At 38.1% G+C, this 23,651-nt stretch overlaps 1 protein-coding gene across 1 annotated transcript; it reads right to left on the bottom strand.

Annotated features, from left to right (window-relative positions):
• Positions 1-5,406: 5,406 nt before the first annotated feature.
• On the bottom strand, positions 5,407-6,086 carry LOC109560141 (histone H2B type 1-C/E/F/G/I-like). Its single transcript, XM_019962127.2, has 2 exons — positions 5,797-6,086; positions 5,407-5,743 (listed from the first exon to the last, which is right to left on the bottom strand). Exons 1-2 carry the CDS (start codon positions 5,838-5,840, stop codon positions 5,407-5,409), a joined length of 381 nt encoding a protein of 126 aa, XP_019817686.2. The 5' UTR covers positions 5,841-6,086.
• Positions 6,087-23,651: the final 17,565 nt, after the last annotated feature.

Here is a 23,651-nt window from a genome sequence, read left to right as displayed (position 1 = left end):
GATTTCCTTCTTTATGTATTCGTTCGTCAATAGACACTTAGACTGTTTCCTTGGCTACTGTGAAAAATGCTGGAATAAACTTGTAGTTTATTTTTAATTTTCTAATTTATTATAATAGTTCTATTTTTAGTTTTTTTTTTAAAAGAAACTCCATCCTGTTTTTCATAGTGCTGCAACATTTACATTCCCACCAACAGTGTACAAGAATTCTAAGTTTTCTACATCTGCACTGACATTTATTAATTTGTTTTTTGAGAATTGCTTTCTTTCATAGCTCAGTCAGTAAAGAATATGCTTGCAATGCAAGAGACTAGGGTTTGATTCTGGCGTCAGGAAGATCCCCTGGAGAAGGAAATGGCAACCCATTTCAGTATTCTTGCCTGGGAAATCCCATGGACAGAGGAGCCTGGCAGGCTACAGTCCATGGGGTCGCAAGAGTCAGACAGGACTGAGTGACTTTCACTTCACTTCACTTCCTTTTAAAAATAATTGAAATATATTTGACACATAACACTGTGAAAACTTAAGGTGTACAACATGCCAATTTGTTACATTTATATGAGGTGATATCTCATTGTGGTTTTGATTTCTTTGATGATAGTGATGTTGAGCACGTTTTCATATATCTGTTGGCCACTTGTATGTCTTTGAAGAAATGTCTATTCAAGTCCTTTCCCCATTTAAAAAACTGGGTTACATATATTTTTTTGCTGTTGATCTATAAGACTCCCTTATATATTTTGAACATTAACCACTTATCATATATATGGTCTGCAAGTATTTTGTCCCATTCCACAGGTTGTCCTTTAATTCTGTTGACAGTTTTCTTTGCTGTGCAGAGCTTTTTAGTTTGATGCAGTACTGTTTGTTTATTTTAACTTTTATTGTTTGTGTTTTTGGTTTCATAAGCAAGAAACCATGGCAAGACCTTGTTTCCTTTTAGAAATTTTACAGTTTCAAGGCTTACATTTATGCTTTTAATACATTTTGAGTTTATTTTTATGTATAGTGTAAGATAAGGGTCTAATTTCATTCTGTTGTGTGTGGATATTCAGTTTGCCCCATGCTACTGTTGCACAGACTATCTTTTTCCCATTGTGTGTTCTTGGAACCTTCGCTAAAGAACAGCTGCCTGCTTATACATGGGTTTATTACTGGACTTTCTATTCTATTCCATTGATCTATATGTCTGCCTTTATGCCAGTAAAACACTGTTTTAATTACTTCAAGTGATCTACAGATTCAATATTAAACCCATCAAAATCCCAATGATATTTTTTATAGAAATATTAAAAAAGTCCTAAAATTCAAATGGAACCATAAACGGCCTCCAAGAGCCAAAACAATCTTAAGAAAGAAGAACAAAGCTGGAGGCATTACGTTTTTTAATTTCAAAATAGAAATCTACAGTAATTAAAAAAAGCATTCCCAAGTTTTGACTCTTACTTACTCTTCAGTTTCCTTTTGGGCTATATTGGATTTCCTCATAAAGCATTTCCTCAAAATACCAATTCTCTGTACTTGGGCTTTTCACAACTTTTTTTTTTTTTTTTAATGGAATGCTTTCATTTTCTCTTCTCCCTTTGACCAGTCAATTGCCCATCATCCTTCAAGTCTCAGCTGAAATGTTACTTCCTTAAAGAGATCCTGTTTAACCAGTACTGATATTCCTCTCTACCAGACTAGATTCATAACTCATGCTGCTGCTGCTGCTGCTAAGTCGCTTCAGTCGTGTCTGACTCTGTGCGACCCCACAGACGGCAGCGCACCAGGCTCCCCCGGTCTCTGGGATTCTCCAGCCTTCTCCGATAAGTCATGCTACCCAAACTATATGCTTCTGTAACATATTGTACTTACTCTTTTACAATTTTTTTTGGGGGGGGATATAATCATCTATTCAATGTTTTTTTTGTTTTTTTCTTGTAAAGTTGAACTATCTATGAGGGATGATTTCCATATCCATCTCACCCTTCATTGTCTACTTAGTACGTGCTACAATGCAGGGCACTAGTACAAACTCAGTATTTGTTGACTGAATGCTTTGGAAACTCTGTTGGAAGGAAACATAGTATCTTGTAGCCTATCAGGAAATTCAGAGATGTCTCATTAGCTACAAGAAGTAGAAACTATAAACTCAGGGACCAAAGTCACATTTTCTATTAATATCTGCTGATATCAAATCAGACTCCATACGGATTCCATTACTGGCTTATCTAATAGAAAGAAATAAGTTCTACTAAACCCTAAGTTTTCTGTAGTGAGAAGGAAACATCAGTGAACAATTCAGTGGCCCCATATCCTGAAACTAATGAGGAAGAAGAACAGTGAGACGTAGGCCCTTGTTTCTATGGCTACTTCTTTGGTTTTCTCTTTCTCATATTGAAAGAGATATGAGGACTTGGAGAACTTTTAAAATTCTGAGCACCTCATAGGCGCTCTTCCACTGAGCGTCAGTGTTTGGTTCCAAGGAAGCAAGGCCAAGAACTCTTATAATCTCCAAATGCTGACAGGGCCACCACTGAAAGTCAGCCAACACAGACTGACATTTTTTCTTATTGAAGAGACACCATAGGAAATGCTCATCAGTGAAAGAACTAAAACCAACTTGATTTGTTTGATGGCCCTACAGAGACAAAGTTTTACTTATTTTTTAAACAGAACTAGAAATGGTTTCTTAAATTTTCAGTTTTACTGTAAGCCTTGCTGCCAGGCATAGGAAATTGTATGCATTGAGCATGTACGGTGGAGCAGCTGCATGTGTGCTGAGACACATTCAGAGAGGAAAAAGTGGGCAAATTATACAGGGGCATATGGGCTTTGGTAATAGACTAAGCCAACTGTCCCCACATCTCAAGAGTGAGACACAGCTTATATTTTGGAATGGCTGAAATCATACTTACTTTTTGTGGATGTAGATGAACTCTCAAGTGTGATACATCAGGCAGCAAAGGCTGTCACTTGGAGCAACACTGCTTTATTTTAGGAAAGCTAAGCCAAGGGAAACCCATAATTTTCTAAGGAAGAGATTTTGTAATCATCTTTAAACTTTCAGATGCTAATTCCTATCTTATTTCTATAACCACCCGCTCTAGAGCATGTTTAATGAAAATAAGAGATGATGGCTGTCATATTGTAAGTGAGTTAAATTTTATCTGCACTGAAAATCACTGAGAAATAATCTCTAATTATAAAGCTGGGAAACAGAACATTTCAGCACATGTGCTTTGAAGGAGCAGGCTCCCAGTTCTCACCACTAGAGTTGTCTTGAAAATTACTCACATCTGCTAAAGGGGAAAAGACTGAACTTCTTCATCCTTCATCAGTGTTTTTTAAAAAATCTAAATATTTTGCAATTTTGATGCGATTTGGCCTGAAGACCTATTTTTTTCCTATGTTGGTGATTAAAGACATTTTATTTTTCATGAAAAAGTCTTTGATTTGTGTAATATTGAATGTAGAAATTATATAGCATGCCATACATAATTTTGCCAGTGCTAAATGAATGCTATATGCCAGGTGTCGTGCTAAATGCCTCACATGCTAGCAGCCTTATGTTTATTTCCCAGTGAAGATAATGATAAAGTGGCAAAAACTCCACATGGGTTTAACTCTTATAAAAGATTTACAAAAGATTCAAAAGTCTACTTCAAATCTTTAGATACCAGCAACATAACAGCAAAAGGATAAAGAAAAGAACTTAACAAATGCTTTTATCTGTTATATAGCTTCTTTTAATATTTTAAAGTATTGGGTTTTTATAACTTGGAAAATGTGATGATATTTATCATTTATCTTTGTACTTAAATAACAAGTCATGTTTAATCTAAATCAAATCATTAAGCTATGTATGTTATATATTGCTATGCACTGAGATATGTAAGGGAGGTTTCCATACAGAACCAAACTCATAATTCATTTAGCTTTTCTTCCCTTTTAACTCAGTAGTCCACTTTTAAAACTGTGATTAAAAAGGAGACAACATATAGCCAAAAAAAAAAAAAAGGGGGGGGGGATTCCTGAAAACGTCATAAAGAACTGGGACATATTAGACAGTTAATGGTCTTTTTTGGATTGCTGCTCACATTTTGAAACTGCATTTTCTCCCTCAGCTTTCAAAGCCATAGTAAAAAAAAAAGTTCCTATAAACATTAAAAGCCCCCTTAGGAACTAAATGGACAACTGATCATCTACACCATGTGGGTAAATCTTTTGAGACTGGGCATTTTTATCCTCCAATTGCACATAACTTTGTGCTGGAATTTATGGTAAACTTACAAGAAGATCATGGCATCTGGTCCCATCACTTCATGGGAAATAGATGGGGAAACAGTGGAAACAGTGTCAGACTTTATTTTTTGGGGCTCCAAAATCACTGCAGATGATGACTGCAGCCATGAAATTAAAAGATGGTTGAAGGAAAGTTATGACCAACATAGATAGCATATTCAAAAGCAGAGACATTACTTTGCCAACAAAGGTCCATCTAGTCAAGGCTATGGTTTTTCCAGTGGTCATGTATGGATGTGAGAGTTGGACTGTGAAGAAAGCTGAGTGCCAAAGAATTGATGCTTTTGAACTGTGGTGTTGGAGAAGACTCTTGAGAGTCCCCTGGACTGCAAGGAGATCCAACCAGTCCATTCTGAAGGAGATCAGCCCTGGGATTTCTTTGGAAGGACTGATGCTAAAGCTGAAACTCCAGTACTTTGGCCACCTCATGTGAAGAGTTAACTGATTGGAAAAGACTCTGATGCTGGGAGGGATTGGGGGCAGGAGGAGAAGGGGAAAACAGAGGATGAGATGGCTGGATGGCATCATTGACTAGATGGACGTGAGTCTGGGTGAACTCCGGGAGTTGGTGATGGACAGGGAGGCCTAGTGTGCTGCGATTCATGGGATTGCAAAGAGTCAGACACAACTGAGTGACTGAACTGAACTGAACTGAACAAGGTGTTCTGATCATAATGGAAATGTTTAAAATTCTCACTCAATTTCATAAAAGATCTGCCCATAAACTTCAAAAATCCTAAACCACCTCAGTCTCACTAAATGAAAATACATTTATAACATATACCTCTGTGAAGGAGAGAATTAACCAAATCAACTCTTATGAGACTCTATTAAGTCTTTTTGAATTGTTGTAAAAGGTATTAGTGGAACATTGATTAGTAACTAAAAGCCAAAATAGACTTAGTTGATCTAGGGACCAAAAAATCCTGAAAAATGTTGATCTTATTATTTCTGTTTTTCAGCCATATCCTTAAAGTGAAGTCGCTCAGTCGTGTCCGACTTTTAGTGACCCCATGGACTATAGCCCACCAGGCCCTCCGTCCATGTGATTTTCCAGGCAAGAGTACTGGAGTGGGGTGTCATTGCCTTCTCCGTTAACAGTGGCTAGGCATACTATATTTACTTGGAGCTGGCATACTTGGTGACAGCCTTAGTGCCCTTGGACACTGCGTGCTTGGCCAGTTCCCCAGGTAGTAGCAAGCGCAAGGCGGTCTGGATCTCCCTGGATGTGATAGTTGAGCGCTTGTTGTAATGCGCCAGGTGCGATGCCTCGCCAGCGATGCGCTCGAAAATGTCCTTGACGAAGGAGTTCATGATTTCCATGGCCTTGGATGAGATGCCGGTGTCGGGATGGACTTGCTTCAGCACCTTGTACATGTACACAGAGTAGCTCTCCTTGTGGCTGCGCTTGCGCTTCTTGCCGTCCTTCTTCTGGGCCTTGGTCACAGCTTTTTTATTTTTTTATTTTTTTTATTATTTATTTATTTTTTTTTGGTCACAGCTTTTTTAGAGCCCTTTTTAGGGGCAGGAGCAGACTTAGCCGGTTCAGGCATGTCTATAAAGACAACACTGGGTCAGACCAATTCATCAACAACTCAACTGAGCAGCTGACATTCTACCTTAGAGCAAGAAAACCCCATCCATTGATCACTCCAACATTATTGAAATACACTAAATTACTCTCATTTTTTTAAGCACAGGACATCAAATCTTTTATACTAAGAAAGAATACCTCTTAGCTGAAATTTCATGGCTGAATGTTAATTAATTTTGTGCATTTTTTAGTGAAATAACATTGCCTCTTAATATAATTCAATGTCTTCTGGCTTTTATAAGGTTGCCTGTATCCTACAACTTTTGAACTGGGATGTCTATTTCATATTGAAATGATATGTTTACTATTCTTCTGGGGCCCTGCAAGGGATGGAAAGGAAATCTACACACCATTCTAATGCAGGCCGCCTGTAAGAAGCCATTGTAACTGACAATCACATTCCATTGTATGTTTTCATGAAGTCACTTAATCAGAAATATGTCTCATCATTCACTGACCATTTCAGCCTGTCTTTTCAGGATGAACTCTGGGCCACTCAACTGTGAACAACATTTAATTAAAGCCTCAATTTTCTATCAAAATGACAGGATCTTATACATATATTTGTCAAATTGATTAGTTTGTGAAAATGAAGATTGACTATAAGTCTGGAATCTCTATTACAGTTATCTAATTTAAAAAAATGCCCATTCCTTCTACTTAGAATACTAGGTCCTTAAAAATCCTACAACAGGAATTTCTATGATATTTTTCAATGTCAGTCAATAATCTATTAAGTACCCTTGGTGTGACTATGTTTATTGTATAATAAATTTCAGTATTTTTATCTTAAATGAGAAAATAAAGTCAAGAATTTTTTTAATCACACAGTTTTCTTTTTAATTAGAAAACTGAAACTATTCTATCTGAACTCTTTCAACTCCCAACTCATTTGACTTCTGATTTTGCTGTTTTCAGGGTTTTGTTTTTGTTCTTTGATGCTCAAAGCTGGTCTGAAGACCAGATGCCTCTTTTACCTGAAGCTTGTGAGGAATACAATCTATCTATCTGATAATGAGTTGATAAACACAATATATAAGAAACCTATAATCTCAAAAGCAAAACAGGCAAGCAATGTGAATAAAAATGGGCAAAGGTCCTGAATAGACATTTTTCCAAAGAAGGCCTGTGAATTGCCAACAGATACATGAAAACTGTTCAACATTACTAAACATCAGGGAAATGCAAACCAAAACTACAATGATATATCATCTCACAAGTAAATAAAACCTTATACACTACTAGGGGAAATGTAGAAATGTAAATTGCTACAGCTACTATGGAAAACATCATGGAGCTTCTCAAAAAGTTAAAAATAAAGCTATCATATGATTCCACAATTCCATTTCTGAGAATATATCCATAGGAAAAGAAATATCTGAAAGGATACCTGCACCCCTATGTTCACTGCAGCATTAGTCACAGTAGCCAGGACATGGAAACAACCTAAGTATCTACCAATGGATGTATGGATAATGAAGTTGTGTTATATATTTGCATACAATGGAATATTTTTCAGCATTTAAAAAGAAGATCCTGCCATTTAAGAGAACACAGATGGACCTTAAGGGCATTATGCTAAAGGAAATAAGTCACACAGAGAAAGACAAATACTGTGTGATCTAACTGGTATGTGGAACATAAAAAAATGCCATATTTATAAAAACAGGGAGTGGAATGGTGATTGTCAGGGGCTGGGTGGAGGGTGGAGGAAATGGGGAGATGTTGCTCAGAGTGTACAAACTTCCAGTAAGAAAATGACTAAGTTCTGGGGATCTAATGTACACATGGTAACCATAGATAATAGTACTATATTATATACCTGAAAGAGGGTAAACCTTAAATGTTCTCAATACACACATGCATACGGAGGTAATTATATGAGGTGATGAAGGTATGAACTAATTGAATCATAGTAATCATTTCACAATAAACAGGTGTGTCAGATCAGCACATTATATGCCTTAAACTTTTATACAATGTTATACATGAATTATGTCTCAATAAAGCTGAAAAAATTAAAGAAAAAAAGAAATATCATATCTCAGGTCTCACCTCAGATCTATTGAATCAGAATCTGCGTTTTAACATGATTTCTAGATGGCTGGTAAATTTGAAGGGCATTGATTCATACTGTAGCATGTAATTAGAGATTTAAAACACAACTTCCTTAAATAAGGGTTATTAAGATATAACTATTACATTATTGGGCTTCCTTGGTGGCTCAGATGGTAAAACATCTGCCTGCAACGTGGGAGACCTGGGTTCGATCCTTGGGTCGGGAAGATCCCCTGGAGAAGGAAATGGCAGTATTCTTGCCATTTGGCAGAAGGAAATTCCAGTACTCTTGCCTGGAAAATTCCATGGACAGAGGAGCCTGGCAGGCTACATTATTAAACTATTAAGTAAATAGTTATTTATTGCTATTAATTATTGATCTATAAATAGACTGAAGCTTCTGTTTTGCTGGTAAGTATCATTCATGTGACAACAAGATGGTTCATTAAGGATTAAGAAATATAAGACATTTTTACATACTACTAAATAACTGGCTTGAATTATAGCTATTGTTGTGATTAAATATTTTAGAGAAATGCATAAATTTATCATTTGGATAACTATTATAAGATAATAAATGCTTTGCATATTAAATGTTAGATCTCATCATCTTTTCTCTGGTATATGGGCATGGTGGTTGTCATTATCCAATCTTAGTGAAGATAAGAGGTCAAAGAATTTAAGCCACTTACCCAATACTGGATAGTGTGGTGTGTTGGTTGTGTCTCTTCATTCACTAGTGATAGATGCATAAACATAACTGAAAATTCTTGAATGTCTGGATCTAGCAGATATGAGGGATACTGGGCTCAAGATATATCTTACCAGCTTAACACCCTCTGTGGAAAAAGTAAAACTTGCCCTCTCCTTAGCAGTTGTGGCAGACCATCTTGGGAAGCACTTTCATAGGCTCATCTTGAGTCACCATGGCCAAAGGGAGAGGATAAGCTGATTGAACAGCACATATGACCACTTGCATTACCAAGAAGAGAGGATTAAAGAAGTAACAGGATAACTATCAGTCCCAAAGTTGCCTCTGGAAAGAGAGCTTCTGACTTAAGAAAAGCAAAAATAAATCCATACAATGGTAAGTGTTTAAACTGGGTCAAGATCATAAACTGAGAATTTAGATTTCTCTTTTTAATTATGATTTACAGAAGCATTGAAACAGTAGTTTTCATTATACTCTTACAGAAATTTCCTGGAGGAGTATTTAAGCATACACTCAGCTTCATGGAGCCTGAGACTGATGTAGTAAGAGTCTCACATGAGAGTGGGTGAGACAACGTGTGGGCAGAATCCAAGGTTTCACCAGATATCTCTCTGTATTTTAACTTATTCAAAATATTCTCTGAATTGGGCCTCAGTTGAACAGTGATTAGCTAGTTGCTGGGCTTTCCTGGTGGCTGAGATGGTTAAAAAGTCTGCCTGCAATGTAGGAGACCCAGGTTTGATCCCTGGGTCAGGAAGATCCCTTGGAGAAGGGAATGGCTACCCACTCCAGTATTCTTGCCTGGGATAACTCCATGGAAAGAGGAGCCTGGTGGGCTATGGGTCTCAAATGGATAGTTCTAAATGATTGGTAAATGCAAGGCATCTTAGTTTTAACAATATGCTGCCTTTTTATTAAAAAAAAAAAAAGTATGTCAGATTTCCCTTCCCCCTTTTCTGGTAATCATACCTATGCAAAGCCCATCTGTTTAGATGAAGAATTCATGTTAGCATGGCAAGTAGCAGGTGGGGCCTTAGCTGGGAAGAAATAAATAACCCCTTAGCATTTTCCTTGAAAAACTTTGCAAGCAACACATCATTAAAACTCAAATCAATTGTTTGTCACATTTCTTTAATGCTTCTGGGATGTATGACAATCAACATCAATGATTAAAATGAAAATTACCAATCTTGAGTTTATCAATTACTAAGGTCTTTCCAGCCACATTTATAGGTTTGAATGAGAGAAAAATATCAATCAATGCTGTCCTGCTTAAATAATTTATTCACCCCATGCATCTGAGGGTTAGGGCATCATAAGTTTTCTAGCCCTTAGGAAAAGATGCAAGTTTCCTGAATACTTCATTGAACGTGTATCAATTCATTCTTTCTCTCTTCTTTGTGTGTGTGTGTGTGTATGTATGTTTGTATGTGCATGCATATACTCAGTCATGTCCAACTCTTTGTGACTCCCTGGATAGTAGTCAGCCAGGTTCCTCTGTCCATGCAATGTTCCAGGCAAGAATACTGGAGTGGGTTTCCATTTGCTCCTCCAGCAGATCTTCCTGACCCAGGGATAGAAACTCATCTCTTGCATCTCCTGCGTTGGCAGGTGGATTCTTTACAACTGTGCCACCTGGGAAGCCCCTTTATCTCTTCTTTAACGGTCTCTAAATTCTAAAGGATTTTTCACTTTTGGATCTTTTTGTATAAAATGTATTATTTAAATCTCTCTGATCTCTACAGGTAATAGCTAATGATCACTGTTAACTTCTTTCAATGTAACATGATTAATTATAACTCCAGTGTTTGTAACTATATCTATAATAATACAATGTTGCTTATCCTTATCGCTAAATCCCTTGTCCTTTTTAATATCTGTATAACCTTTCCCTTTTTCAACAGAGTGCTTGACAAGATATCAATCTCTGATCATTTAGTTCATAGAAAAATCCCCTAAAGTCTTTTCAACTGGAGTTTCTTTTTAACCTGAACACTGAAATCCTCTCTTATGTAGTACAAATCTTTCTCATCCTCTGAAAGTCACTTCAAACAGTGTTTCATTTTTCTAGAAGATGGATAAACCTCATTATACTCAGATGCCATCTTGTTGAAAGCTTTTAATGCTTTGTTTAAGGCATGTTACTACAGTGATAGGATAAGGCTTACCACGTGTAAAGATATTTGCAGCATATGAGTAGGCTGTGAAATACAATCACCTTGCACAGCAGAACTGGCATGTGAAAAGAGGAGTACTAAAATTAAGATGCTGGGTTTCTATTCCTTGACTGTAACTCCTTTCAGCTTCACACCTTTTGAAAATCAAAGCCTACTATTAAAATAAAGCCATAGAGAAATAAGTCCTCTTTTTAAAAAACAATTGTATTGAATTTAATTGATGCCCCTCAGATTAAGTTCTCCATTCTCCACATTAGCAACAAAAAGACTGTTAGAAAAGAAACCAAAATCCAAAATTCTGCACTTAATCTTCCGCTGCTAAATTTAAGAAGCTTTGTGTGGCACGGATATGAAATATGCCTATGTATTTATAAGACATTTTAAGCACAAACCAGGCCATCTGTCCACCTTCATGTCTCCCCACTTTTCATGCTCTTCTCCTTCCTACCCTTAATAGGGCTTCCCTTTAGCTTTAAAGCAATACACAGGTTTGAAAAAAAAAAATAGACACATAAGCTTATTTATTGCCAAAAAACTATATATATATCATTTATGTTTGTAAAATATCTACTTCTACATACATACCAGTGTAATACTATGGATACACTGGAAGAATACTCACCAGGTTATTTGACTAAGTGAAGAGGAGTGGGATGTGTTGGTACAGAGTGCAGGGAAGAAAGATAGATTCCTAGGCATACTTTTTTTTTTTTTTATTTACATTACACAAAATACTACATGCATTTAACTTCAGTTTAATTTAATTTAAAAAAATTAAATGTACTTTCAAACTATTTCAAACCATTGCCTCCCACTAATGGAGAATTTTGGGAAAAGAGTTAAATCCTACTCCTTGGTCAGCAACATCCTACACTTCCAAGAATCTACATGAAAAGAGGTAAATTTCAATAAGATAGAGGAGCAAGCAACATTAAGCATAAAGAAATGGAGGCTGTTGGAACTGGAAAGGAGACATTGCTTTGTTAACAAAAATTGATGGGAGACATTAAGAAAGTGTTTTCAGTAGTGTAGCAAGTATAGAAATCGTAAGTTGGGATAAACCAGAAACCATAAACAAAATGAAAAGACAACCTACCACCCAGGAGAAAATATTGCAAATGATGCGACTGACAATGGGTTAATATCTAAAATATACAAACAGCTCATACAACTCACAACAAAAAACAAATAGCCAAATCAAAACAATGGGCAGAAGACCTAACTTCTCCAAAGAAGCCATACAGATGGCCAATACGCACATGAAAAGATGTTCGACATCACTAATTATTAGGGAAAAGCAAATGAAACTACAATCAAATGTCACCTCAGAATGACCATCACTAAAAGCTGTACAAATAACAAATGCTGGAGATGGTGCAGAGAAACCATCTCCTATACCGTTGGTGAGAATATAAATTGGTGTTGCCACTATGGAAAACAGAATGGAAACTACTAAAAAAACTAAAAATAGAATTTCCATATGAGCTAGCAATCTCACTCCTGGGCATACACCCAGAAAAAACTATAATTTTAAAAGATAAATGCACCCCTATGTTCATAGCAGCACTATTTACAATAGTCAAGACATGGAAACAACCTAAATGTCGATTTCAACAGAAGAACAGATAAAGAAAATGTAGTTTATATATACAATGGACTATTACTCAGCCATAAAAAGACAGAAATAATGCCATTTGCAGCAACATGGATGAACCTAGAGATTATCACAGTAAGTGAAGTAAGAAAAAGACAAATACCATGTGATATCACAAATGTGGAACTTAAAATACAACACAAATGAACGTATCTATGAAACAAAAACAGACTCCAGATAGAGACAACAGATTGCAGTTGCCAAGGGGTTGGGAAGGGTTGGGAGTTTGGGATTAGTAGAGACAAACTATGATACATAGGATGGATAAATAACAAGATCCTACTTTATAGCACAGGGAGCTATATTTAATATCCTATGACAAACTATAATGGAAAAAGAATTTCATATTCTTTTCCATATATATATTATATATGAGGGCTTTCCAGGTGGTGCAGTGGTAAAAATCCACCTGCCTATGTAGGAGATGTGGGTTCAATCCCTGGGTTGGGAAGATCCCCTGGAGAAAGAAATGGCAACCCACTCCAGTATTCTTGCCTGGAAAACTCCATGGACAGAGGAGCCTGGCAAACACAGTCCACAGGGCCACAAAGAGTTGGACATGACTGAGCAACTGACAATACACGGAATACACACACACACATACACACGTATAACTGAGTCACTTTGTCGTATAGCAGAAATTAACACAACATTGTTAAGTCAACTATACTTCAATAAAATTAGAAATAAAAGAAGCTGGGGTAAGCAGGAGGTTAAAAATGTTAAATTTATTCAACTAAGTGTGATCTACCTTTTGAAGACATAAATACTTCAGAGAATGAGGGAAACAAAATCAGAGCTGAAAAGAATAATAGAGAAGGAAAGACGTTTATTTTGGGAACAGAGACTTAATTATATAGTGGTCTGAGGGGAGAAAGAATATCGTGGGAATCTCATAGAAATAGAGAAACAAACTTGATGTAACAAACTCTAAGAGGAAGCCTTGAAGTGACAGGGACAAATGCTAAAACATGCTTATTTAAAGATGCAATAATGATTAATGATTAATTCTATTGAAAGACTGAAATCTTTACTCAGTAAAAATAAATTTCGTCAAGTAAACACTGGCGTTTTACACAAAAAGCATTATAACAATTTTTCTATCTAAAGAAACTCCATTAATAAGTAGAGTGGTAATAATTTTTACTTAAGCACTTCATTTCTGTCTGCTTCAGCAGTGATACAGCAATGATCAGACACCCCAACAAATCCTTGTAACCTAGTTTTTTCAGGTCCTCCTAGCATGTGATGATGAAATCTCTCAGGGAGAACTGTGCTACTTTTTAATAAAAACTATCTGGACAACAGTTAACTGGAGCATTAACCTGTTTTGGAGAAAAATAAATCTGCTGACACTTGCATGTCTTTGGAACTTAAATGACCAGAAGAAAAATGCAAGTGACATGTCTAAATTTATAGAATGAAGAAAGATAAATTAAGGACCCAAGTGGATACAGTCATGTAAAATCATACATGTATAATTTATAGGGTACCTGCAACATGCAGGATGCTACATTGGGCACTGAGTAAATAAAGGAAACATATATTTAAGGAACATGGGCATGTTTTAAATATGTTTAGTAGTATATATTTAAGCTTTCAAGAATCTCTCTTATAACTAAAGAAATATTACATAATCCTGCTGTAAAGTTTTAAACGATCATTAAATAAATTTTGGAAAATACAGAAAAGTATAAAATGGAAAATTAAAGTCAGCTTTACATCTTCTACTCAGAAATGGTTGCTATTAATATTGTGATTTATTTACTTACCAGTTTCCCCCACCCTCAGACATTATTCTCTCTACATGTAAAATAGCTTATTATCTCTATTGGATGGAGACCTAGGAGTGGAATTACTGGACTGAAGGGTACAGAGGTTTTAAGTCTCTGGAAACATTGCTAATTTGATTTCAAGGGAGGTTGTTTCAGTTCAGGTTCATTTGCCTGCATGAGTGAATTTTTAAATATCTTCACCAATCTACTAGATGAAAAACGCAATTTCATAGTTTTAATTTTTATTTATTTAGTAGTTTAAAAAAATCAAAATTCACTAGAAAACACTCATAGACTGGGCACTATTCTAGGCCCTATTGGACATAGTTTCTGTCCTTATGAAAATCAAAATAGGGAAAAATACTCACATAGGAGGCTGGTGGGTACATGCTGTAATGATACACTATGTAGATCCTAAGTGATGGAAGCAAAAAGGAAGGAGTGTTTAATGTTTCTTGGAGAAACAGGATAATGGATTTATCCTCCCTGGGGGATGAAGAGTGAACTAGAAGTTGTAAATACCCTTCCGTTTGAACACAACTATGAAGAAAGGTTAGCATTTTCATTTTACAGATGAAGAAACAGATTTAAAGAGGTAACGATCTACTCTGGGTAACAGTAGAGAACAAATGAGGATGTCTATCTTACATCAAAGTTCACACATCTTATCATCTTCCTGCATAGTTTCCCTGCAGCTCCCAAGAAGACTGTATCTGTCACATATTTCTTTTTTATTATTATTTTTATACTTTACAATATTGTATTGGTTTTGCCATACATCAACATGCATCCTCCATGGGTGTACATGTGTTCCCAATCCTGAACCACCCCCTCCCACCTCCCTCCCCAGACCATCCCTCTGAGTCATCCCAATGCACCAGCCCCAAGCATCCTGTATCCTGCATTGAACCTGGACTGGTCATTCTTTTCTTATATGATATTATACATGTTTTAATGCCATTCTCCCAAATCACCCCCCCACCCAGCTCCCACAGAGTCCAAAAGACTGTTCTATACATCTGTGTCTCTTTTGCTGTCTCGCATACAGGGTTGTCGTTACCATCTTTCTAAATTCCATATATATGCGTTAGTATACTGTATTGGTGTTTTTCTTTCTGGCTTACTTCACTCTGTATAATAGGCTCCAGTTTCATCCACCTCATTAGAACTGATTCAAATGTATTCTTTTTAATAGCTGACTAATACTCCATTGTGTATATGTATCACAGCTTTCTTATCCATTTATCTAGGTTGCTTCCATGTCCTGGCTATTATAAAGAGTGCTGCGATGAACATTGGGGTACACGTGTCTCTTTCAAATCTGGTTTCCTCGGTGTGTATGCCCAGCAGTGGGATTGCTGTGTTGTATGGCAGTTCTATTTCCAGTTTCTTAAGGAATCTCCACATTGTTCTCCATAGTGGCTGTACTAGTTTGCATTATGTTGTTTTAAAAAATTTAAATAAACTATATCTATCTGACAATCAATCAATCTATCTATTTAACCTGAGAATTCTAGCTTAATTCAGAGATCAATTTGGTTTTTCTAGTTCTGTCTGAAGCTTAGTCCAAGTGGTACACAGAGGCCATCAAATTCAACCTGATTTTATTTCAGATGAGGAAACTGAAACTCAGAGAAGTTACACAGTTACTTGCAGTAGAGTAGACATTAGAACTCACATTTCCTGAAATCTAATCCATTGGCCTCCCTCTGTACTATACTGCCCTTGGTATTTAATATTTGATTTAATTAAATTTGAAGTTTGAAGCCCAAATCTAGTGCAATATTTTAAAATTTGGGGGCCACGATTATGCCAAAGCCTTTAACTGTGTGGATCACAATAAACTGTGGAAAATTCTGAAAGAGATGGGAGTACCAGACCACCTGACCTGCCTCTTGAGAAATCTGTATGCAGGTCAGGAAACAACAGCCTTCTCTCTCAGCCTAGGAGTCAGTCACTACTTTAGTATCTTTGTGTATTTGTTTCTTGAGTTGCTATGACAAATTACCAAAAGTGTGGTGGCTTAAACAATACACATTTATTATCTCATAGGCCCAAAGTCCAAGATGGGTCTCACTGAGCTAAAATATAGGGCTGCATATCTTTCTGGATGCTCTAGGGTACAATCCTTTTTTTTTTTTTTTGCCTTTTCCAGCTTCTATAGGCTGTCCATGTTGCTTGGCTGATAGCTTCCTTCTAGCATCTTCAAAGTCAGCAATGCCAGATGGAGTCCTTCTCATACTGCTGTATCTCTGGTTCTCTGCAGCATGGAAAAATTTGTTGCTTTTAAGGATGCATGTGGCTACACTGGACATACAGGTATACTCCAAGATAACCACTCCACCTCAAGATCCTTAACTGTAACCACAACTTCACTGTTTCTTTGCCAAGTAAGATAACATGTTCATAAGTTTTGGGGGTTAGGGAATGGGCATCTTTGGGAGGCATCATTTTGTCACCTCAGGTAGTTAAACATAATTGAGACTGTCCCCAAATAAGTCACTAGAAATGTCCTGTACTTGGCACAGTTTTGTGGGTGCTGGGGTGCACTGTCCATATTCTCTCTCCATCACTCACACCTCCAAATCACATCCCCACTGTTGATGGGGATCTTGACTTCATACAGCTGGGTTTCTCTTTAGGAATTACCATCGGCTGAAGAGACCCACTACTGCACCTGAAGTCACAGCTCCTTCTGCCCGTACCTAGTGACTTGTCATGGGGAAGCTGTAAAAATCCAGCTCTTCTGCCTCAATGTCAGACAACTCTGAAGGCCATTCTCGCTCCAGCACTCCCCATCCCCACCCTTGTCCCTGGTGAGTCCTTGTGATTCATCTCAGTTAAGTGTCTCCTCCCTAACTCTGTGCCCTCATTTCATTTCCCTGCAGGGGTAGATCCCAGGAGCACTTCCCAGTAAACCTTGCACAGTGCAAATCCCTGCCTCAAGTCTGTTTCCTGGGAACCTTTTCTGCAATAATCTGTGATACACAATGTTTGGGTTGCTACAAGCATTTGGAGCATTCCTAAATCTGAAAGCAAATAGGAATAAAGAACACTTTTCAATAATTCACTCTCATTGATGAAGAGAAATCACCTTCTTGGTCTGCACCCACTAACATCTTAACATCCATGAGTCCTCATTATTCAGATTCTCCACTTGCAAACTTGCCTTCTAAATAAAATTTATTTGTAACCCTCTGAATTTGAATTCCTTGATGTATGTGCTCTCAGTTGAGGTTGAATAAGGTGATACTCTGCTTTCTGGTTTCAGCTTTCATCCTAAAAACAGGTGTCCTTTTGTGGTCTTTTTGTGCCACATTTCTAGCCTCATTTTTTCCTTTCCTATTGGTGATTTTCTGTTTCAAATGGCCCCCAAGTGTACTGCTGAAGTGCTGCCTAGTGTTTCTAAGTGCAGGAAGGTTGTGACAGTCCTTATGGAGAAAATACCCATATTAGATAAGCTTTTGTTCATGTAGAAGTTATAGTGCGGTTGTAAGTTTAATGTTACTAAATTAACAATACAGTTGGCTCTTGAACAACATAGGTTTTATTTTTTATTTTTTAACTTTACAATATTGTATTGGTTTTGCCATATATCAAATGAATCCGCCACAGGTATACATGTGTTCCCCATCCTGAACCCTCCTCCCTCCCCATACCATCCCTCTGGGTCGTCCCAGTGCACCAGCCCCAAGCATCCAGTATCGTGCATCAAACCTGGACTGGCGACTCGTTTCATATATGATACTATACATGTTTTAATGCCATTCTCCCAAATCATCTCACCCTCTCCCTCTCCCACAGAGTCCAAAAGACTCTTCTATACTTCAGTGTCTCTTTTGCTGTCTTGTATACAGGGTTATTGTTACCATCTTTCTAAATTCCATATATATGCGTTAGTATACTGTATTGGTGTTTTTCCTTCTGGCTTACTTCACTCTGTATAATAGGCTCCAGTTCATCCACCTCATTAGAACTGATTCAAATGTATTCTTTTTAATGGCTGAGTAATACTCCATTGTGTATATGCACCACTGCTTTCTTATCCATTCATCTGCTGATGGGCAACTAGGTTGCTTCCATGTCCTGGCTATTATAAACAGTGCTGCGATGAACATTGGGGGTACACGTGGCTCTTTCCCTTCTGGTTTCCTCAGTGTGTATGCCCAGCAGTGGGATTGCTGGATCATAAGGCAGTTCTATTTCCAGTTTTTTAAGGAATCTCCACACTGTTCTCCATAGTGGCTGTACTAGTTTGCATTCCCACCAACAGTGTAAGAGGGTTCCCTTTTCTCCACACCCTCTCCAGCATTTATTGCTTGTAGACTTTTGGATCGCAGCCATTCTGACTGGCAAGAAATGGTACCTCATAGTGGTTTTGATTTGCATTTCTCTGATAATGAGTGATGTTGAGCATCTTTTCGTGTGTTTGTTAGCCATCTGTTTGTCTTCTTTGGAGAAATGTCTATTTAGTTCTTTGGTCCATTTTTTGATTGGGTCATTTATTTTTCTGGAATTGAGCTGTAGGAGTTGCTTGTATATTTTTGAGATTAGTTGTTTGTCAGTTGCTATTATTTTCTCCCATTCTGAAGGCTGTCTTTTCACCTTGCTTATAATTTCCTTTGTTGTGCAGAAGCTTTTAAGTTTAATTAGGTCCCATTTGTTTATTTTTGCTTTTGTTTCCAATATTCTGGGAGGTGGGTAATAGAGGATCCTGCTGTGATGTATGTCGGAGAGTGTTTTGCCTATGTTCTCCTCTAGGAGTTTTATAGTTTCTGGTCTTACGTTTAGATCTTTAATCCATTTTGAGTTAATTTTTGTGTATGGTGTTAGAAAGTGCTCTAGTTTCATTCTTTTACAAGTGGTTGACCAGTTTTCCCAGCACCACTTGTTAAAGAGATTGTCTTTAATCCATTGTATATTCTTGCCTCCTTTGTCAAAGATAAACAACATAGGTTTTAATTGCATGGGTCCAATTACATGTGGATATTTTTCAATAGCAAATACTATAGTGCTATACAATCCCTGGTTAGTTGAGCCTGTGAAAGCAGAACTGTGGATACAGAGGGCTGACTATACAAGGGCTCATCCAAGGTCATGAGCATCCTTGGATTTTGGTAACCCTAGTGAATCTGAAATCACTTCCACACAGGTACCAAGGGATGACTATATCCATTAAATAAGGTGTCTTTAAACAGAAAATCACATAAAGCAAAGCCATGCATTGATAGGTTGATGACAGGGTTGCAACCAGAGGCTTTGTTGCTGTTTTTCAGTCACAAAGTCATGTCTGACTCTTTCTGATCTAATGGACTGCAGCATGCCAGCCTCCCCTGTCCTTCACTATTTTCTGGAGCATGCTCAAACTCATGTCCATTGAGTTGGTGATGCCATCCAATCATCTCATCCTCTGTTGCCCCCTTCTCCTATTGCCCTCAATCTTTGTCAGCATCAGGGTCTTTTCCAATGAGTCGGCTCTTTGCATCATGTGGCCAAAGTACTGAAGCTTCTGCTTCAGCATCAGTCCTTCCAATGAATATTGGAAGAGGCTTGTAGTAACTTAATTCTTATTTCCTCTAGAAGCAGTTCTCTAATCCAGTATCCATAATGACTTTATAAAACACAGTTACCAGGAATATCAAGAATTGACTACATATATATATATGGATTTTTTTCATCGTACTTTGTTTTTGTTGTTGTTCAGTTGCTAAGTCGTATCTGACTCTCTGTGACCTCATGGACTGCAGTGCACAAGACTTCTATGTTCTTCACTATCTCCAAGAGCTTGCTCAAGCTCATTTCCATTTAGTTGATGATGCTATCCAACCATCTTATCCTCTGTAGCCCCCTTTTCCTCCTGTACTCAATCTTTCCCAGAATTAGCTATCAGGATCTTTTCCAGTGAGTCAGTTCTTCTCATCAGGTGACCTAAGTATTGGAGCTTTAGCATCAGTTCTTCCAATGAATCTTTAGGGTTGATTTCCTTTAGGATTTACTTGATCTTCTTGCTGACCAAGGGACTCTCAAGAGTTATCTTTAGCACCACAATTTGAAAGCATCAGTTCTTCAGTGCTCAGTCTTCTTTATGGTCCAACTCACCTTTGTATGAGACTACTGGAAAAATCATAGCTTTGACTCTATGGACCCTTGTTGGCAGAGTGATGTCTCTGTTTTTTAATATGCAGTCTTGGTTTTTCATAGCTCGTCTTCCACAGGGCATGCATCTTTTAATTTCATTAATTTCATTTCATTAATTTCACCATCCACAGTGGTTTTCAAAGCCCCCCAAAACAAAATATGCCACTGCTTCCACTATTTCCCCTCCTATTTGCCATGAAGCAATAGGACCAGATGCCACGTTTGCCATTCATTAGTTTTTGTATATTGAATTTTAAGCCAGTTTTTTCATCCTCCTCTTTCACCCTTATCAAGAGGCACTTTATTCCGCTTCACTTTCTGCCATTAGAGTGGTATTATCTGCATATCGGATATTTGCAGATTGTTGATATTTCTCCTGGTGATCTTGATTCCAGCTTGTGCTTCATCCAGCCTAGAATTCCATATGATGTACTTTGCATAGAAGTTAAATAAGCAGGGTGACAATATACAACCTTGATGTATTCTTTTCCCAACTTTGAACCAGTTCATTGTTCCATGTCTGCTTCTAACTGTTGCTTCTTGACCTGCATACATGTCAAGAGACACATAAGGTGATCTGGTAATCCAGCTTGTACATGGGGAAGTTCTTGGTTCATGTACTGCTGAAGCCTAGATTAAAGGATTTTGAGCATTGCCTTGGTAGCATGTGAAATGAGTGCCACTGTATGGTAGTTTGAACATTCTTTGGCATTGACCTTCTTTAGGACTGGAATGAAAACTGACCTCATAAACCTAGTAAGTGATTTAAATGTGCTTGTTTTTTTGTCCTGCACTTTGTGAAGCATCTATGTTGTGCTGTGCTGTGCTAAGTCACTTCAGTCTTGTCCAACTCTTTGTGACCCTATGGACTGTAGCATGCCAGGCTCCTCTGTCCATGGGATTCTCCAGGCAAGAATACTGGAGTGGGTTGCCATGACCTTCTGCAGGGGATCTTCCCAACCCAGGGATCGAACCTGTGTCTTATGTCTCTTGCATTGGCAGGAGGGTTCTTTACCATTAGCACCACTTGGGAAGCCCTGTGAAGATCCTAGGTGTCCTCAGTAAGTGTTGTACACTTACATGCTTGGAAGCAAGGGACAAGGAAACACTATTTTCACACCATACTTCACTCCATTTCCTACTCTTGCTCTAACCTCTCCTCTAAGAACTAACTACCCATCAGCCTTCTGTGATGCCTCATCAACCATGCTCCACCTCCTCCAGAATTTCCTTGCTTCTCTTTTTATCTGATTTCCATGGTTGTGGGCATGTGCTGGTACACATGTGGTTCTCCAGTGCTCATTCAAAAATGAATCCCTTCCTATCCTCAATTAAACATTTTTAAGATGCCACCAAAAGAAGGTTCAAACCTTACCATCAATTCTCAGCAGATGTTCCTTCTTTCCTCTCCATTCGCTCACTCATGTTATTGCTGACTGTTTCTGACTGGATTCTGGGACACGATTTCCATCGGCTCTACAGCAACGTGGATGCTTGTGAAAGTGAAAGTCATCAGTCGTGTCTGACTCTTTGCGACCCCATAAACTATACAATTTGGAATTCTCCAGGCCAGAATACTGGAGTGAGTATCCTTTCCCTTCTCCAGGGGATCTTCCCAACCCAAGGATTGGATGATCGAACCCATGTCTCCCACAATGAGGGCAGATTCTTTACTAGCTGAGCCACAAGGGAAGCCCAAGAATACTGGAGTAGGTAGCCTATCCCTTCTCCAGCAGATCTTCCTGACCTAGGAATAGAACTGGGGCCTTCTGCATTGCAGGTGGATTCTTTACCATCTGAGCTATCAGGGAAGCCTGATACAGATGCCTGGATGCTTGAGTTTTGTTAAATGGGTTTTAGACAATTGATGATTTCCCCAAACATTTATATAATTTCAATAATATATGCACCTTAGAGTGAAGAATTTTAAAAGCATTCTTTTGCACATTATTTTACTTTTAACTTATTTAAAAATATTATTAGATATCCAGTTCAGTTTAGTTCAGTTCATTCACTCAGTCGTGTCCGACTCTTTGCGACCCCATGAATCACAGCATGCCAGGCCTTCCTGTCCATCACCAACTCCCAGAGTTTACCAAAACTCATGTCCATCGAGTCAGTGATGTCATCCAACCATCTCATCCTCTGTCATCCCCTTCTCCTCCTGTCCCCAGTCCCTCCCAGCATCAGGGTCTTTTCCAATGAGTCAATTCTTTGAATGAGGTGGCCAAAGTATTGGAGTTTCAGCTCTAGCATCAGTCCTTCCAAAGAACACCCAGGACTGATCTCCTTTAGAGTGGATTGGTTGGATCTCCTTGCAGTCCAAGGGAATCTCAAGAGTCTTCTCCAACACCACGGTTCAAAAGCATCAATTCTTTGGCACTCAGCTTTCTTCACAGTCCAACTCTTATATCCATACATGACCACTGGAAAAACCATAGCCTTGACTGCTGCTGCTGCTGCTGCTAAGTCGCTTCAGTCATGTCTGACTCTGTGCGACCCCATAGATGGCAGCCCACCAGCCTCCCTGGTCCCTGGGATTCTCCAGGCAAGAACACTGGAGTGGGTTGCCATTTCCTTCTCCATAGCCTTGACTAGACAGACCTTTTTGGCAAAGTAATGTCTCTGCTTTTGAATATGCTATCTAGGTTGGTCATAACTTTCCTTCCAAGGAGTAAGTGTCTTTTAATTTCATGGCTTCAGTCACCATCTGCAGTGATTTTGGAGCCCCAAAAAATAAAGTCTCCCACTGTTTCCCCATCTATTTCCCATGAAGTGGTGGGACCGGATCATGATCTTCGTTTTCTGAATGTTGAGCTTTAAGTCAACTTTTTCACTCTCCTTTTTCACTTTCATCAAGAGGCTTTTTAGTTCCTCTTCACTTTCTGCCATAAGGGTGGTGTCATCTGCATATCTGAGGTTATTGATATTTCTCCCGGCAATCTTGATTCCAGCTTGTGCTTCCTCCAGTCCAGCGTTTCTCATGATGTACTCTGCGTATAAGTTAAATAAGCAGGGTGACAATATACAGCCTTGTCATACTCCTTTTCCTATTTGGAACCAATCTGTTGCTCCATGTCCAGTTCTAACTGTTGCTTCCTGACCTGCATATAGTTTCTCAAGAGGCAGGTCAGGTGGTCTGGTATTCCCATCTCTTTCAGAATTTTCCACAGTTTATTGTGATCCACACAGTCAAAGGCTTTGGTATAGTCAATAAAGAAGAAATAGATGTTTTTCTGGAACTCTCTTTCTTTTT

The sequence above is a fragment of the Bos indicus genome, chromosome 6 (assembly GCF_029378745.1).
Source record: "Bos indicus isolate NIAB-ARS_2022 breed Sahiwal x Tharparkar chromosome 6, NIAB-ARS_B.indTharparkar_mat_pri_1.0, whole genome shotgun sequence".
In the NCBI taxonomy this organism is placed as follows: domain Eukaryota; kingdom Metazoa; phylum Chordata; class Mammalia; order Artiodactyla; family Bovidae; genus Bos; species Bos indicus.
The sequence above is the reverse complement of the archived record's forward strand: the minus strand, read 5'-3'. Positions and strand labels throughout refer to the sequence as shown.

Coding starts and splice junctions, on each gene's coding strand:
- LOC109560141 (XM_019962127.2), bottom strand. CDS start 5,840: ATGCCTGAACCGGCTAAGTCTGCTCCTGCCCCTAAAAAGGGCTC. Junction 5,744..5,796: donor CCTGCCCCTAAAAAGGGCTC/TAAAAAAGCTGT, acceptor AAAATAAAAAAA/TAAAAAAGCTGTGACCAAGG.